General features: G+C 34.5%; 2 protein-coding genes across 2 annotated transcripts in view; both read left to right on the top strand.

Annotated features, from left to right (window-relative positions):
* The window catches only part of LOC115885929 (myocardin-related transcription factor A), a 367929-nt gene that overhangs the window by 103125 nt on the left and 247144 nt on the right, over nt 1-17660 (top strand). The window lies entirely within an intron of this gene.
* LOC115885909 (protein GVQW3-like) lies at nt 12417-12875 on the top strand. The gene has a single exon (XM_030904937.1). The coding sequence runs from the start codon at nt 12417-12419 to the stop codon at nt 12873-12875; it is 459 nt and encodes a 152-aa protein (XP_030760797.1).

Below are 17660 nucleotides of genomic sequence, written 5' to 3'. Positions count from 1 at the left end.
AATCTGGACTAGCCGCATTTTATTGCGACACAATGCGTCATAACACGTCAGATGAGTATGCACGCAGTTCATTTAAATGCAAAGGAAATAAGCTGTATGATGTATGTAAACTTGCGTAGCGTCACAACACGTCAGAATAATGTGTCCCTTAGTTAATACTTTTTTAGGGTTCCGTACTTCAAAAGGTATAGACGGAACTCTTATGGTGCGTTTAGACTTGAGGACGCACGCACTAATCCTTCGCGAATGCTCAAGTGTAAACGGTTGTGCGCGCACGCTCACTCTGAACCTGTTTGTGCACAAGCAGCCGCGAACGTGAACCGTCTGGTGCTGGTTTTTGGTCGATGCTCAAAGGGATTTTATGTGTGCGCGAACGCTCAGTTTGCAGCGGCAATTTGTTTTGTCTGCGTTCGTGCGTGCGTTCGTGTGTTTTTTTCGTTTTCTTTATTAAAATTATGGAGTGGATCAATGCATCTTCGTTATTATTAATTGAAGAATATGAAAAGTTGCCGATATTATGGGATGTTAAACATTCTTCGTATTATTAAAAAACCAAAAAAATTACGCATGGCAAGATCTTGTAAATAAAATTAATATTGAACATTAATATAATAATAAATTAATATTGAACATGTCGATATTAATGAAATTGCTATTCTAAAATTTGTATCTTTTGTTCGTAATTTTTGGTGTTATTAAATTTTGTAAATATTCAAACTCGGGCCTGGTCATTCTTGTAAAGTTTTTGATCATAGCCCTCCTCAGACACTAAGTTGTTTAATAAATTATATCGATTTCTTTTTTGGGTTTGCCACCAGCGATGATGTTTTCGATTTTTCTTCTTTTTAATAATTAAGCTGTGCATAACAATGACTGCAGCCTCGAATATTTCTTGATCGTCCATTATTTTCGGCAACACAACTCTGCTGTGCGAGCACAAGTGGATCACTTTATTCGTCGAAAAATAAGTCTTTAATTTAAACGGAGCCGAGAGCGCGAACGAATGCCGTGCGCGTACGCTCAGCTCGTGCGTGCTCAAGTCTAAACGCACCTTTATGTCTCACTTTGTTGTCCGTCCGTCTGTTTGTCTGTCTGTCTGTCAAGACCCTTTATCTCGGAAACGCGTGGAGATATTTTGTTGAAAGTAGACCCATATGCTCAGGTCTATAGTTACTTGAATTTGTGAAAAAATCAAACTTCTAAGTTAACGTAAAAACTACGGCCATTTATGCCACTCTCAAGGGAATCAAAATGTAGAGGGTATTTTCCGTTGACTTTAGGACTATGAAATTTGGCAAGGTTTATAGTACAAGTATATGTTTTATAGTTTATAGTATATAAGGCCGTTTTATACTACAAATATAGGGAAAAATCTGAAAATTATACATTTCTAATTAAATCATTAAAAATATAGTCTTTATACAGAATCCTCGGTGCATGGGCGAGTCTGACTCGGTTATAATAAGCACCACCGCGGGATATATGCAGTTCCTAAAACTTTATTTTATTTTATAAGATTACTAGCATATTTTTTTATAATTTATATATGTATGTCTTAACTTATTCCATCTAATCTTCAGTTTAATCATTAAGATTTTATATACTTCCCAGTTTGAAACTAAATTTATTTTTCAAATAAAGTTTTAAAGTAAATTTATTTTATCAAGAAAGCGGTGTATTTTGACTTGCGTTCCGTATTCCCGACATGCGTTTTTAATTAAATTTCGAACTTCATTATCCGTCTACGATGTTGGTCGGGAAATCAGATTTCCCGATGCGAGATCGAAAGTTTAATGAAAAAAGGAGAACCGAGCGAACGCTAAAGCGGCGTTCAGACGAAGCGATTTTCGTTGATCAACTAGTTAGTTGAATGCGATTCGAACCGTGTGAATACAAGTTGAACCGATTTTTAGGGTTATAGGATCACTTTGTTGTCTGCCCGTCCTTCCGTCTGTCAAGATTCTTTATTTTGGAGAACGCGTGGAGGTATCGAGTTGAAATTAAAACCATATACTCAGGTCTACAGTCTCTTAAAGCTGTGAAAAAATGAAACTTCTAAGTTAACGAAAAAAAAAAAGGTACGGCCATTTATGCTGCAAAATTAGTATATTCTTTTATTAGGCTGCACGTTTGACGAGGCACAAAAAGTAATTTTTACTTCGAATAGAACATGCTATTTTTTTTCAAACGCCACAAATAATTTTTTAAACAATTTAAAACGTCCCAAATAATATAAAAAGATTTAAAAGTATTACCGTATCATCAAAAAAAACGGCGTCCAGTTGGCTTGGAAATGACGATCGATAACATTCCTCATATAATTTTACATATAAAATTAGAGCGATCTTCATTTGATAGCCATCGCTAACGCCGTTTTTTTTTCGATCATACGGTATCTTGTATTATATATCGAGAAACTATGGTTACGGCTCGTTGAATTTGACACTTTTGTCAGTTTAATAATATATTTTCGTACTTTTGTGCTTCACTTTTACGCCTAGGCGTAAAAGGTAATTGTTAAGCTACATTCGAAATCAATTCGCTGGCGAAGTGGCAATTCGACATTAAAGTCGGCACGAAATTAACCATTCACAACAAATTTCAAGTCGAATTTTGCGCACGCGTGTTTAAACGTCTCCTGACATTTTTTTAGGTTAGTTGTTTGTTTTTATTTTGGAAGAGCATATGGAAGAGGCAAAATCCGGAACAGTTGTTAATTAAGTTTTCCAAGTTTTTATGTTTAGAAAAATGGAAACAAGAACGTCATTTAGTAATGATTTTTTTCTAAAATGTGTCTCAATCATAGGTCTCAATTATGGGATTGCTTAAGCGAGCTTCTTGTAAGAGATTTTCGTAACACCCAAAACTTTTTCTCGCCATTAATATGTGTCGGACGCCCCATTTTTTAGATTTTGGTAAACCCCTTGGCTACGGTCAAGCGAATTATTGAGCTGCTACAATAATTGCCGTTTTTTTAACAGCAAAGCCACAAGTCCTAATAAAATAGGAATAGCGTCCACTTCACTCATTTTTCTTTTAATAATAAATATTTACTTTTCACAGGAAAATGGCTTGTAACAACAACACAAACAAAATAATGATTAAAATTTAAATGTCAAAATTGTCATAATTGTCAAACGAAAATTCCGTGCTGAAGTGGAAGTTTGCAGCTGGCAAGCTTTCAATCCAACTTCAACTTGCACTCTGGCGTCGAATTTTGTTGTGAATGATTACACTGAAGTACATATGATAAGCTTGCGTGCCAAAGTACCACTCGGCCAGCGAATTGATTGCGAATGTAGCTTTACTCCGAATAGAAGATGCTATTTTTTTCAAACGCCATAAATAAATTTTAAGCAATTTCAAAAGTTCCAAATAATATAAAAATATTTAAAAGTAATACCTTGTGTATTATTATATATCCAGAAACTGTAAGCTCGTTGAATTTAACACGAAATTTGACATTTCATGTCAGACTAATAATATGTTTTCATACTTTTCTGTTTAGGCTGTTAAAATGACTTTTTATATTGTCAATCACGTCGCAAAAAATAATACTTTTGTGACGTTTGAAAAAAAAAACGTATATTTCGATAGGGTATTTTCCGTTGACCTAGAACTATGAAATTTAACAAGACCATCTTATACTACAAGTATAGGGGGAAAATCTGAAAACTATATCGTAAGTAATCAATCATCCAAGTTAAGCAACGGTGTGCGCGGTCATAATTGTATTGGTGACGAAATATTTATGTAGATTTTTTTAAATTTTTACTAATTTGTACAGAGTAGAAAAATCTGGAAGCCATATATTTTTAATTAAATCACAAAAAACAGGGTCTTTATGCAAGAAACGGTTGTCCAAATTTTGAATTAAGTTAACCGTGACATACATAGTAGTCTACACCAATGTTTCCGTGACTTCAGGAGGTAGAGGTATAGGCATCTTCCCAGAGGAATTAGATATCCGACGACCTTTAAAGCTATCGGATGGCTGTAATGTTCTAAAAGCAGAGGTTTACGCTTTAAAGGAAGCTGCCAGTTGTATATGAGTGAAAATCCTGATAGATCAATAGGAGATACCGTGAAATACTCTGACAGATTGACCGCTTTAAGAAGCCTCACCATGCATGATCGAAAACTGTGATAAACTGTCGAGAAGCATTGTCAAGGCGGGGTCACTTTGTGCTGGGTGCTAGGCCACAGCAATGTGGTGGGCAACCAAGAAGCGGACAGGCTCGCCAAACAGGTGGCCAGAGGAAAGGCCGTGGCAGTTGACCCACCACTTGTGATGATCAACTCACTGAAAGAAGCTATATAGGAACTAACATCAAGGCCAAGCAGCAAGAGACGTGGCAACACCGTGCGCACTGCGCTACAGCTCGAAGACTGTGGCTAGTGATCGAACCAAATCAAACCAAACCAAACCAAAGCAAAAAGACAAGACAACTACTGGACCATAAAAAACCTAGTACAAATAATAGTAGTGGTCGTTACTGGAAACTGCCCCTCGGGGGGTAAACCTCGTGAGATGGAAGCTTTTCAACGTCTACTGTAGAGAATACGGAGAGGAAGAAAACACCATAAAGCACCTGCAGTGCCACTGTCGGGCACTGGAATACCGACGCTTTAAAAATTTAGGGTACGGGTTTTTGGAGGGACTAGAAGAAGCAGCAGAAGCCAACATCAGCGACATCGGGAACTTTGCAAAGAGCTGGAAGTGCTTTAAAGTAACGAAAGAATGAGAGGAATGTTTGGTACAATAATACAGAGGTCTCGCAATGGGCCTAAGGCCCCAGAGTAAGGATGACAAACAGGATCCCAAACCCCAGCAACCTAACCTAACTCTGTGGTATGTTTTTATGATACATTCAAGGGACTGTAGACCTGAGTTTATGGTTTTAATTTCAACTCAATACTTCCAAGCGTTCCCGAGATAAAGGGTCTTGAAAGACACACAGACGGGCGGACATACATGAAGGTGATCATATAAGAGTTTTTTCCGTTTTTTCCTTTTGAATTACGCAAGCCTAAAAACTAATCAAAAACACTCAGGGCCCGAATTCTGGAACTTCGACATAAAAACGTTACGCTTTCAAAGCGGTAAGCGAAAGTATTCGATCACCGGAACACCAAGCAGTCGATTTTGGTATTCTCGTTGCCATGCGAATCGTTTTCTGGATACATGTTGAGCACATATTGGCAGCATCGTAATGTCTCAGGTATATAATAGTTTACTAATAGTCAAATGTGGATATATATACGAGGCATGTTTTTTAAGTAAGTACCGTTTTGCGATTCGGCCGCCGCAGCGCTACGGTCGGCGTTCCGCGCATGCGCGCTGGTTACCTACATCTCTTGTCTATGCACAGACGCCAGTACAGTCTGATTCTTCATTGTATACGTTGTTTATTGAGTGTTTAAGATGCCTCCGACAATCGTGAGCCCCGCCGATTGTGAAGTACGGGCTGTCATACGATTTCTTAGTGCTAAAGGCGTAAAACCGATCGATATTCATCGTGAGATCTGTGAAGTTTACGGACAAACCATTATGAGTGATGGAATGGTAAGGAAAAGGGTGAGAGCATTTAAAGATGGCCGCACAAATGTGCATGATGAAGAACGGAGTGGGCGTCCTTCGGTCGTTAATGAAGATTCGGTGCAGAAAGTGGACAAAGAGGTGAAAGAAAACAGACGCTTTACAATTTCATCATTGTGCGACTACTTTCCTCAATGTTCTCGTAGTGTTTTGTATCGCATTGTGACCGAGAACTTGAATTACCGGAAATTGTGTTCACGTTGGGTTCCGAAAATGTTGATGGATTTGCACAAAACCCAACGTTTAGGCAGTGCATTGACTTTCCTTGAGCAGTACCACAATGAAGGTGAAGATTTTTTAGACAAAATTGTTACTGGTGACGAAACATGGGTGGCCTACGAAACACCAGAATCGAAACAACAGTCCATGGAATGGCGACATTCATCATCACCCAAAACAGTGAAGTTTAAGCAAACAATTTCTGCCCGGAGAATCATGTGCAGTTTTTTGGGACAGAAAAGGAGTATTGCTAGTGGAGTTTCTGCCTCGTAATGAGACAGTCAAGGCAGCATCTTATTGTGAGACATTGAACAATCTGCGCCGTGCATCCAAAACAAAAGACGTGGCAAGTTGAGTAAGGGTATTGTTTTGCTGCATGACAATGCCCGTCCACATGTGGCTAATCGGACCAAAGATCTCATCAAATCTTTTAAATGGGAAACTCTAGATCATCCTCCATACAGCCCTGATCTGGCGCCCAGTGACTACCATTTATTCTTGCACTTGAATAAACACCTGGGCGGTCAGCGTCTTCAAGACGATAACGAAGTCAAAACAGTTGTGATACAGTGGTTAGCCAGTCAGGCGGCAGAATTTTATGAGGAGGGTATTGAAAAACTGGCGCCACGTTATGACAATTGCCTCAATATTCACGGAAATTATGTAGAAAAGTAGATTAAGGTACAGGCTTTCATGTAAAAATAAAATTATTGTGATATCTTTGCACGTTTTTTTTAATTCCAAAACGGTACTTACTTAAAAAACATGCCTCGTAGATATAATCGAATGCCTTCTATCCGAAGGTGTAGGCTTCTAGACGCTACTTCTTTCCATAAACAAAATTTTGCCAGTTCTTCTTGTCCAATGCCATGCTTGATGCTTCGGCGCAGCCGATCCCTCTAGTTTTGAGTAATTTTGCAATATTCTGATCCCACGTAGTTGCAGGTCTACCCTTTTTCCTCTTTTCCTTCCTTTTTGCCTCCCATACTCTTCTTACTGGTCTCTCTTTGTTTAATATTTTCAAATGTCCGTACCATCTCAACTGGCAGTTTTCGATAGTTGTTAGTACTGGCTGGACTTTCAGCTGCTCTCTGATATCGGAATTGCGTAGTTTATTCATCCTCGTAACCCCTAGCACTTTTCGGAGGTATTTAATTTCTACTGTTTGTATTAAGCTTTCTTGTCTCTTGGTGAGGACCCAACTCTCACTACCGAATGTTAATATTGGAACGAATACTGAATTAAACACGCTGATTTTGGTCTTCAATGATACCTCTTTAATAACAGTGAAAAATGCCAATGTTACGTGAATTTCATAATCTGTTGTTATGTCAACCTATTTTTCTATGGATATTATGCATGGGTATTATGTCATTATTCTTATACAAAGGAAATGTTGAAGACAGCATTTTTGATGTTTTGAACAATATTTATAGCTGCCAAGTCGTAAATTATCAATTACTTATTAAGGAATTTATAGAAGAAGAAATAGTTTGCACTAGTAAGCAAGAGAACGCACAAAATTACATTTTTTTCCCATTTTTACTGACAGTTCGACAAGCAAAACGTTCCTGTAAGGTAGCCAAGGTTTTCAAATCGCTTAGCGCAATAGGTAAAGACGCTAAGCGCGTCAGATGAGAATACCCAAATCGGTACTTAAGTGTGCTCTGAGCGAAAGTTAACGCCATATACTGAGCGTCTAAAAGCGCTTAGCGTTTTCTAAGTTACAGAATTCGGGCCCAGGACTATGTCCAACAAGGAACTTATATTGAATTATGCCTAAATGGTTAGGTACTGTATTCTTCTGAATCTTCTGAAGCTAGTTCGTGATTCAGATCGAAGCCCGAAACGCCACTGTTTTTGTTGACCCGTCTGAACGCCGCTTAAGTAAATTATTTTATGGGACGACTCGCTTAAAAATAGGCCGCTACTTCCAGTTGGCACTAGACCAAATTCATATTAGTAAGAAAAACAAAACGTTGAGATAATTCTCGTTTTCGAAATAATTAAATATGTCAAAATGAATCGGACGACGGATAACAGGATTTAACGACACGCTGGCTATGGCTGTGCGTAGTAAGCTTTATATTATTTTTATTTTACTTTTGTTTTATTTTGGTTTAAACTTTGTTACATTTTTTCCATGGGTGGATATAATGTCATTGTCCATATTTTATTCTTCAGTAAAATTTTGCGAGGGAACTTTTACAGGGTGTCCCAGATGCAGGAGTGACCGCTGGGGTATAATTTCAAGTCATTTTTATTTTTTCTTGGATTTATTTGAAGATATGTTTTCAATAAATGCCTTAATAATTTTTAATTCTTCTTTTTTACAGTTGATGCAATTAAATTTCAGATTCATCATTTCGTTTGTGAGATATTATTATCAACTTTACTTTTTAAATACGAACTGAATTTTTTAAAAGCTTTTGGCCATTTATTCAAAAAATGTTGCTTGTTTTGGCTTGGTAAGCCGAAATTACTCCTACTCTGGGCGTTAGCCTATCAAGGGATAGAAGGTAATGAAAAAGCAAACGATCTAGATAGAAGAAAAGGAGCGAACACTCATTTAACTGTATCAGAACTGTTCTGCTTCCCAAGTGGAAACCAATCTAAAGCAGAACTCAAGAACCTGGAAGACTCCATCCGTGACCTGGATTGGCATCCTCCAACAGTCTAGAAAATTTGACGAAACTTCTCAGGACTTACGATCGAGAAAAATCAAAGATTTTCCTTGAATTAAGAAAATTCTTCGGATTGTCACGGGGTTTTTAGCAGGACACTGTCTCCTCATTGACACCTCTGTATATTGAAGGTAAAAAACAACGGAGAATGCAGATTCTGTGGGGAAAATGGGGAAACACCAGAACACCTCATCACTGACTACGCCGAGACAACAAGTTGTGCCATTGCTCTGTAAAACTGTCTGAGATAATGGCTTATTTGAAAAACGGCAAAGAAAAATTATATTTCTTTTATCGAGTTCTATACCAACCCTGAAAACATTTGCACTTATTTTCACTTATTATTCAATCATCAGATTCACCCTGTATATACATTTTTGTTACATTATTTTTATCACTATTAATAATCGAACAAAAGTAAGATATACCGGGTGTTGCATCGTCGGACGGGACATAGGAAATCCCATGTAAATTTTAATGGGTAAATTATTGGCTTCCCTAATTATTTTAGAGAATAATTCTATTTAGGTTTATTGACCCACATTCAAAAGAATAACTTTACATATTTTTGACGAGTTATCGCCGATTTCTTTTTAAATATTTCTCCTTTTTTATGGCCCTGTATTTACTTATGAGCACCAGTCAAGGTAAAAGATAACTGTCAAATGAAGTTGTAATTTCAGAAATTTACCTATTTAGTGCTTTATTATTATTGAAAACTCATTCCTACATCGGAAATCTTAAAGATGTATTTATAAATACAAATTAATATGATTTAAAGTAAAATAAAGTAATCAATTACAAGGTTAATTATAGTATTATTACAATATTCAATAACTTATCAATTTAGGTACTATTAAATTGTTAGAACTTTAGGATTTAAGAAGATGTTCAAATATTCCTCCATCGACTACTAGACAATAAACCAGGCGATCATAAAATTCTCTTCTTATATTCGCTAGTTGGTAAACTGATATTCTATTGCATTCGGCAGAAATAGCATTTTTTAACTCTAGATTTGGGTATTTTTTTATCCTTGTATATCCTGTTTTTTAAATGGCCCCAGAGAAAGAAATCATTTGGCGAAATATCAGGAGACCTTGCTGGCCAATTTACTGTATACGGCACAATAACGTTGCCGTTAAAACTATTGTCTAAATATTCCCGAACAGCCAGGGTACTATGTGCCGGGCAGCCATCCATTTGGTACCAAACTTCCTCATTTTCGCTAGCGGCATCATGTAAAGCAGGTAAAATATGATTTTCGAGTAGTTACAAATAATATTCTCAGAAATAATGGCCCGATATTATTGTGTCTGAATATCCCTGCCCAAACATTTACTTTCTGTGGATATTGCGTCGTTGTTTCGACAAACCTGTGTTGGTTTTCTTTGTTCCAATATCGATAATTTTGAACATTGGGTTCAGTATTTAAGGTAAACGTGCATTCGTCAGTGAAACATATGTTTTTTAAAAATTCCCTATCCGTGTTTGCTCTTTCCATCATATCAAAAAAAAACGCCTGCCGCGGTATTTCGTCCCCATCTCGTAGCTCTTGATGCTTTTTTTAATAATAAATAGATCACACTACAGCGTTTCAAAATTCGAAACGCTGTAGTGTGATCTATTCCTATTTCATACTCAAGTTTCCTTGTGCTGATCTTTCCATCGTTCACTTCCACGCATAATAAAACTTCCAAGTCGGTATCATTTCTTGCATCTTCTCTTTGTTCCTTCACATCTGTAGTTATTTGTTAGGGTACCTTTGGTCTCAAATCTCTGGATATTCTTTGCGATTGTAGATTTTCCAGGTATCGGTCTATTCGGATACAGAGCAGCAAACATGTCCGATACCTTTTGATAACTATTTCCTTGATAATACCATTTAACCATCAATACTTTTTCTTCGGTAGTGTAATTCATGGCTAATATTTTCGATGTAGGTATGAGTTTTTAATAATAATAATAAAGCACTAAATAGATAAATTTCTGAAATGACAACTTTATTTGACAGTTATCTTTTACCTTGACTGGTGCTCATAAGTAAATACAGGGCCATAAGAAAGGAGAAATATTTAAAAAGAAATCGGCGATAACTCGTAAACGGGCTAATCAAAAATATCTAAGGTTATTCTTTTGAATGTGGGTTTTAGTGCTCTTCAATAAACCTAAATAGAATTATTCTCTAAAATAATTAGGGAAGCCAATAATTGACCTCATTCAAAATTTACATGGGATTTCCTATGCCCCGCTCGACGATGCAACACCCGGTATTAAAACCATTGTAATCCAAATCCTATGGAAGGAATATGTGAATTCGGATATTTCGATTGTATTCATATTTTAATTTTAGATTAGAAATCATAACATGGTCGGAATTTCAAAATTAATAAAACAGAGGAAGTTCTCAGATGAGACTTTCTTGTTTGTTTTGTCACTTTTCCAGCCAGTATAAAAACAAAAAGCCATTTTTTAAAATTCTGATATATAAATGTTACTAAATATATTTCGTTCCTTTAAAATAACATTTCTTTTAAAGGTTATGAAATACAAGTTAAATTTGTAAAAAGTTGATATTTAAATATTAAACTGACAACAAAATTTTCATTCAAATGTCTTCTTCAGATATCAGTTTATACCACAACAGGATATAGTTAAAGTGACTAGATACAGGGTGTAAGATAAGTACAGTTATACAAACGCGATGTCCGTCTCCAGAGTTTGTCCGTCAAAAGGTCCTTTATTCAACATTGTCTGTCAACTGAATTCAGTTAATTTAAAATTAGGTTACCTTAGAAAAGATTAATGAGTAGTAGCAAAATGATATTGAAATATTTAGATATAAATTGGGGGAGGTTTTTGCAGCTTTTTTCTTTGGAAGGTTTTCCTACTTTACACAAAAAAATGATTGAATTTTGGTTTGTCTTTTGGAGACTAATGTTCAGAAAGGGTATTTACAGTGGTCAATATGTTGTAGACAAGTACAGAAATGATATTTACGATTATCTCTATCTTGTTTAAAATGTATAGTAATTACAAAATGCAGTATGACTGGGTCCGGCGCGGCGCGGCGAATCTTTAGTTAAAAAATTAAGAGATAATCTAATAATTTAAAATAAGGGTTCATTCTTCCGAAAAATATATGTGAGTTTCTTGACAGAACGAATATTTATGGTGCCCATTATATTTGTAAAATTTTCAGTTTTGTTTTTTAATTAAAAAATTGCTATACAGGGTGAGTCTTAAATAAGTGTAAATATTTTAGGAGTAGTATAATTCGACTCCTGAAACATGATTTTGAGGTCTTTTTCGCGAAAAAAAAAATGAAAATTCGGATTTTTTTGAGAAAGCTTTTGGTTTTAAAAGCAAAAATTTTTTTTTAGCTTTTAGTTGAAAAAATCAGTTTGGATAGGGGTCGATGTTCAGTAAGATTTACATCCATCAGTACCGGCACTGGAGAGAGGTCCGTGGATTCGTTTTCATCCATCCGAACCTACTCATCTTCACTTCAGACTTTTTTTTTTATTTTTTTTATAAAATGACATTATGCGTCAGTACTGTTCTTGAAAAATGTGTCCGGTATTTTTTGCCATCCTGCCTCTGTCATAGGTTGACTTAAAATCTGGTCACTTTAGATATAGTTATTATCAGCAATATAAAACACTAATTCGCTTCAATACACCAAAACACTGTGCATTTGATTACATTTTTATTAAATTATTATTATTTGTTATTTACGAGGATGGTCTGAAAAGTTTCCGACCTCAACGTGAAGATGGCAGCACTCGTAGATAAAAGCTAGTGAATTTTCATTGTTCATCTGTTGACAGTTATTCACCAAAGTTTCAGCCATTTTGGATGCGCAGTTGTTATGCAACACTCGTTTGAGTGAGTTGATCAGTGTTTTTGTGAAAATGGACAAAATCGGGTATCGAGCTGTCATTAAATATCTGGTTTTGAAAGGCAATACGCCTACACAAATTAAACATGAGTTGGATTCTATGTATGGGGACTCTGCACCATCATTTACCACAGTGAAATTTTGGGCAGCTGAATTTAAACGTGACCGTAAGAGCTTGGGAGACGATGAACGTTCGGGACGTCCAAAAACTGCAACTACGGACGATAACATCGCCAAAGTTCACCAAATGGTGCTAGACGACCGCCGAATTAAAGTGAGAGAGATAACAGAGATTATGAACATATCAAAAGAACGTGTTTGTCACATATTAGGCATGAGAAAGCTGTCCGCGCGTTGGGTGCCGCGTTTGCTCACGTTAGACCAAAAGCGTGTTGGTATGAACATTTCCGGCCATTTTTACGGAAAAACGGCCTCATTTACAGAAAAAGAAAATCCTGTTTCACCAAGATAACGCACCGTCTCACACCTCAGCGGTTGCCATGGTGAAAATCCACGAGTTACGGTTTGAACTGCTTGACCATCCGCCTTACTCACCAGATCTAGCCCCTAGCGACTTCTTTTTGTTCCCTCATTTAAAAATTGCGCTCGGAGGACAGAGATTTTCGTCAAATGAAGAGGCCACCACTCTTTTGCAGAGAAAAACGCCGAGTACTATTTGGACGGGTTACAGAGATGGGAGCATCGCTGGGAAAAGTGTGTAGAGTTACAAGGGGACTATGTTGAAAAATAAAATAAAATATTCAGAAAAAATGTCTTGTATCTTTGTTAGGTCGGAAACTTTTCAGACCACCCTCGTAACTTAGCTCCTTTTAGTTTTTTAAACGGTTTTATTTAGCTCGACCCTTACGGTATTTATTTATTTGGGTCAAAATTAGAAATTGAAATTTAAGTACCTTCCTGTTGTCAGATTGATCTGAAATTTTGTACACACCTTTAGTTCCGATGACAATACAATATAGTAATATCAATAACATTGTAAATCTAAGATGGCCGCCGGTACAAAATGGCGGATTTCATATTTTTCCACAACCCCCTCAATATGGGTATCAAATGAAAGGGCTACACTAGTAGAATACTGTGATTATGACAAAATTTAAAATCCAAGATGGACGTCGTTACAAAATGGCGTATTAGGTGAGGGCATGAGTAGTCGTGTCCAGAACAGTTGTGTAAAAAATTAACGTTAAATTGCGTTTTTTTATTCTCTATAATAATATCAATGTTAAAATAAATATAAATAATAAAATATTAACAAATAGGTATTTTAAATATAATTAATTATTATAATTTATATTTTATTGTTATAATTAATTGTTATATATATATATATATATATATATATATATATATATATATATATATATATATATATATATATATATATATATATATATATATATATATAAGAATGTATGAAGAATGTATATATATATATATATATATATATATATATATATATATATATATATATATATATATATATATATATATATATATATATATATATATATATATATATATATATATATATATATATATATATATATATATATATATATATATATATATATATATATATATATATATATATATATATATATATATATATATATATATATATATATATATATATATATATATATATATATATATATATATATATATATATATATATTAATTTATATAATAATGAATTAAATAGAATGAGGAATATTCGGTAGGTATTTCCGTTAAATACTAAAAACTAGAAAATAAAAAATCGGTAAAAAAACTTTTTAAGTTAAACGGTTTTATCTTATGTGCACTGAAAACTAGAAAATAATAATAACAATTAGGTATTTTGAACTTCTAGTTCAGAAATATTTTAGTACTAGGCAGAATAGCTTTTAGGCATATTAGACTAAAATAAAAACGTGGGGCCCATTAACTATTGCTGTAATACTTTCTTCTATACTAAGTGTGGATAGCATCGACTTACTATAATCGTAACTGGAGATTTTGACAATCAATAACCAGCCGTGGCGGCTTCACCAGCGAACGCCGAGCTCATGATCTACCAAAGTATATAGATAAAAAGATATGCTTTGCCATAGGTAGGATTTCAGAGGGGCCCCACGTTTTTATTTTAGTCTAATATGCCTAAAAGCTATTCTGCCTAGTACTAAAATATTTCTGAACTAGAAGTTCAAAATACCTAATTGTTATTATTATTTTCTAGTTTTCAGTGCTCATAAGATAAAACCGTTTAACTTAAAAGTTTTTTTACCGATATTTTATTTTAAACTTTAGTGCTGGCTAATATGGTTAGCGAATCACGCGTCCAGTGTTAAGTAAAGGGTTTTGGCATATTGTTGTGAATTAGAGTTTTATTTTGCATCGAAGCTTTTAACCCCCAACTATAATATAATTACCATGCTTAAGAATTCAACGAATTTGCAATTATTTGCTAATTGAGAAATTAAATGTTGCCCTTGGCCTTTGCGAGCCTTTGCCCTTGGCAAACTCCGTTCTCTTCATTTCACTCAAACACATGAAGAATGTAGAATATTTGGGGATAAATCACTGCGATCTTACAGATCTATTGTGTTTTCTTTCTTGATTTATAACGAGTTATAACTCATCATACAGTCTCAGGGCTTTGACAAAAGCCAGTATCTGAGACGGCTTTACAGAGGCTAGTTCTCCATCTTCGATATCATTCTTATCAATGTTTATGGCACGAATGGTTGTCGTCTCGACACTCTTAGTGATGAAGTGTTCTGGTGTTTCCCCATTTTCCCCACAGAATCTGCATTCGCCGTTATTTCTTCAATCTAGTGAGGCGTTTGTTGAGGAAACAGTGTCCTGTTAAAAACTCCTTGACAACTCGAAGATTGATCTTACTACTCGACGAAAATCTTTCATCCTTCTCGGTCGTAAGTTCTCTCGCGCTAAAACACATAAAAAGGCATTCAAAACAAATAGCAAAAATGACGAAAAGTAATTTCTCAGTGTTGTACACTCAGTATACCTACGCATAAATACTAACAAAGAAGTGATGGTTAAAAATAACAAATTTAAGGCCGATTTACATAAACATTTCACCTGAGTTTGGAATAAGACGTTTAAAGAGGCCAAGAGATTTAAGTATCTATCTTAGTCTTTATCGGAAGTTGCACTGAAAAGTGTTTACGCTACGCCGTTTCTGTTTTAAGGCAAACCCGAATTAAAGAAAATACACTTGACTTTTACAGAACCAGAAATGGGCAGTATGTGTTTAAATTAGTTGGAAGATAATGATAATAATCGTATAGCTATAAGAATGTTTTCTGTATATATATAAAATGTTAATGTTTGTCTGTGTCGTCTCTACTGAAGCCACGACTTACTCTAGAAGTTGCTTTTTTTTACTAAAAGATAGCTAATTGACTCTTCTAAAAACTGTCGTAGCCGGATTTTTTGTTTTTCATTTAATTAAACAAAAAATAAAAAGTATTTTTTTTCTGATGTCGTGGCGGATGCGCCAGGCTTCAACTAGTTATACATAAATAACTATTTCTATTCCTATTTTGACGTAGTTATTTTCGATAACACTATACAAGGTGGTCCGAACTATATTCCGCAAACTTCGGCAGCATATTCTGTAGAGAAAAACAAGTAAAAAAGTTCGTATAAATATGTGTCCTAAAATGCTTAATTTCGGAAATACAGGGTGTAGAAGTTTCATTTTTATTTCGACTCTTTCCAAATATTTTTTTCAAACATCAATATTTGGATAAAAATTGGTGCCTGGGAGTTTTTTGACATGAGAAATTTGATTTTGATATCAATATAACTCTTATTTGTAGGGGGCGCCACCTATATGTGTTTTAACTGTTTTGAAGAGTAATAACCTTTCTTCCGTACCTGTATAAAACTACCGAGTGAAAAAATATACATTTTCGTATTTTTTTACCTAAAAAATGTCTCTTGCTAAAAATCGCTACGAGCAACCGTTCTCAAGATATTTAGAATGGAAATAATCAATACATGTCATTATTGACAAAAATAAACATGTTGAGTGGATAGTTATTTGACTGAAATTATTTAATTTTTTTAAATTAGTCATAAATTTTTCTTCGAAAAAATGATGATAAAACAATTTCTGTTGGTCTTTTGGTACAAAAACCTTTCAAATTTATGATTTCAGTCTAATAACTATTTAGTCAACATGTTTAGTTTATGTCAATGATGACAGGTATTGATAATTTTGATTCCAAATATCTCGAGAACCATTAGAAGCGATTTTTACCAAGGGACTTTTTTTACGTAAAAAACGTATATATTTTTTATTATGTAGTATATATGTATGTATATAGTAAATATATATATATATATATATATATATATATGTATTTTTTTATTAGTTGTTTTATACAGGGACGAACGAAAAGTTATAACTCCTAGACACCAATTTTTATCCAAATATTGATGTTTGAAAAAATTATTTGGAAACAGTCGAAATAAAAATGAAACTTCAACACCCTGTATCTCCGAAACTAAGCGTTTTAGTACATACATTTATATAAACTTTTTTACTTATTATTATCTGCAGGATATGATGCTGAAGTTTCCGGAATACAGTTCGGACCACCCTGTATACAGGGTGTCCCAGAAATAAGTGCAAGTATTTTAACTGGTAGTATATTTCGGCCTCAGAAACACGCCTATGAGGTATTTTTTGCGAAAAGAATTTTAATAAAATTTTAAAATTTGGAAAAAACGTTGGATTTTTTTTAGTTTTAAGTAAAAAAACATAATTCCTTGATAATATGGCAACATAGGTAGTAGCTTAAATTTACATGAAAGAAAATCCAGAAAAGTTCTCAAAATTTTAGGAAATAATAATTAATAAAATAACTCTGTTATTTTGGACTTATTTGAAAAACGGTAAGGAGAAAAAACGTTTCTTTTGACCAGATCTACTACCCCTTAAAATACTTGCACTTATTTCTGTGACACCCTGTATTAAAAATTTATTTTTACTGGAAATCATATGAAAATTATACGAAATTTTCACGATTTGTATTAATAACTAATATGTTGTTAAGTAGCCCACCCGTGTCTTATACTGTGTATATCTTTTCAAAGAAAAAGCGAACGGTCCTTTGAAATGATTAATGTGGATCTTAATGTAATATTTTTAAAGTTGTCTGATTACGATGACGAACAATAGAATAAACCTTGGAACTGGGTCGTGGTCTTCAAAGATGAGAAG

The sequence above is a fragment of the Sitophilus oryzae genome, unplaced genomic scaffold (assembly GCF_002938485.1).
Source record: "Sitophilus oryzae breed Bouriz unplaced genomic scaffold, Soryzae_2.0 scaffold_465_pilon_pilon, whole genome shotgun sequence".
Taxonomy (NCBI): Eukaryota; Metazoa; Arthropoda; class Insecta; order Coleoptera; family Curculionidae; genus Sitophilus; species Sitophilus oryzae.
The sequence above is the reverse complement of the archived record's forward strand: the minus strand, read 5'-3'. Positions and strand labels throughout refer to the sequence as shown.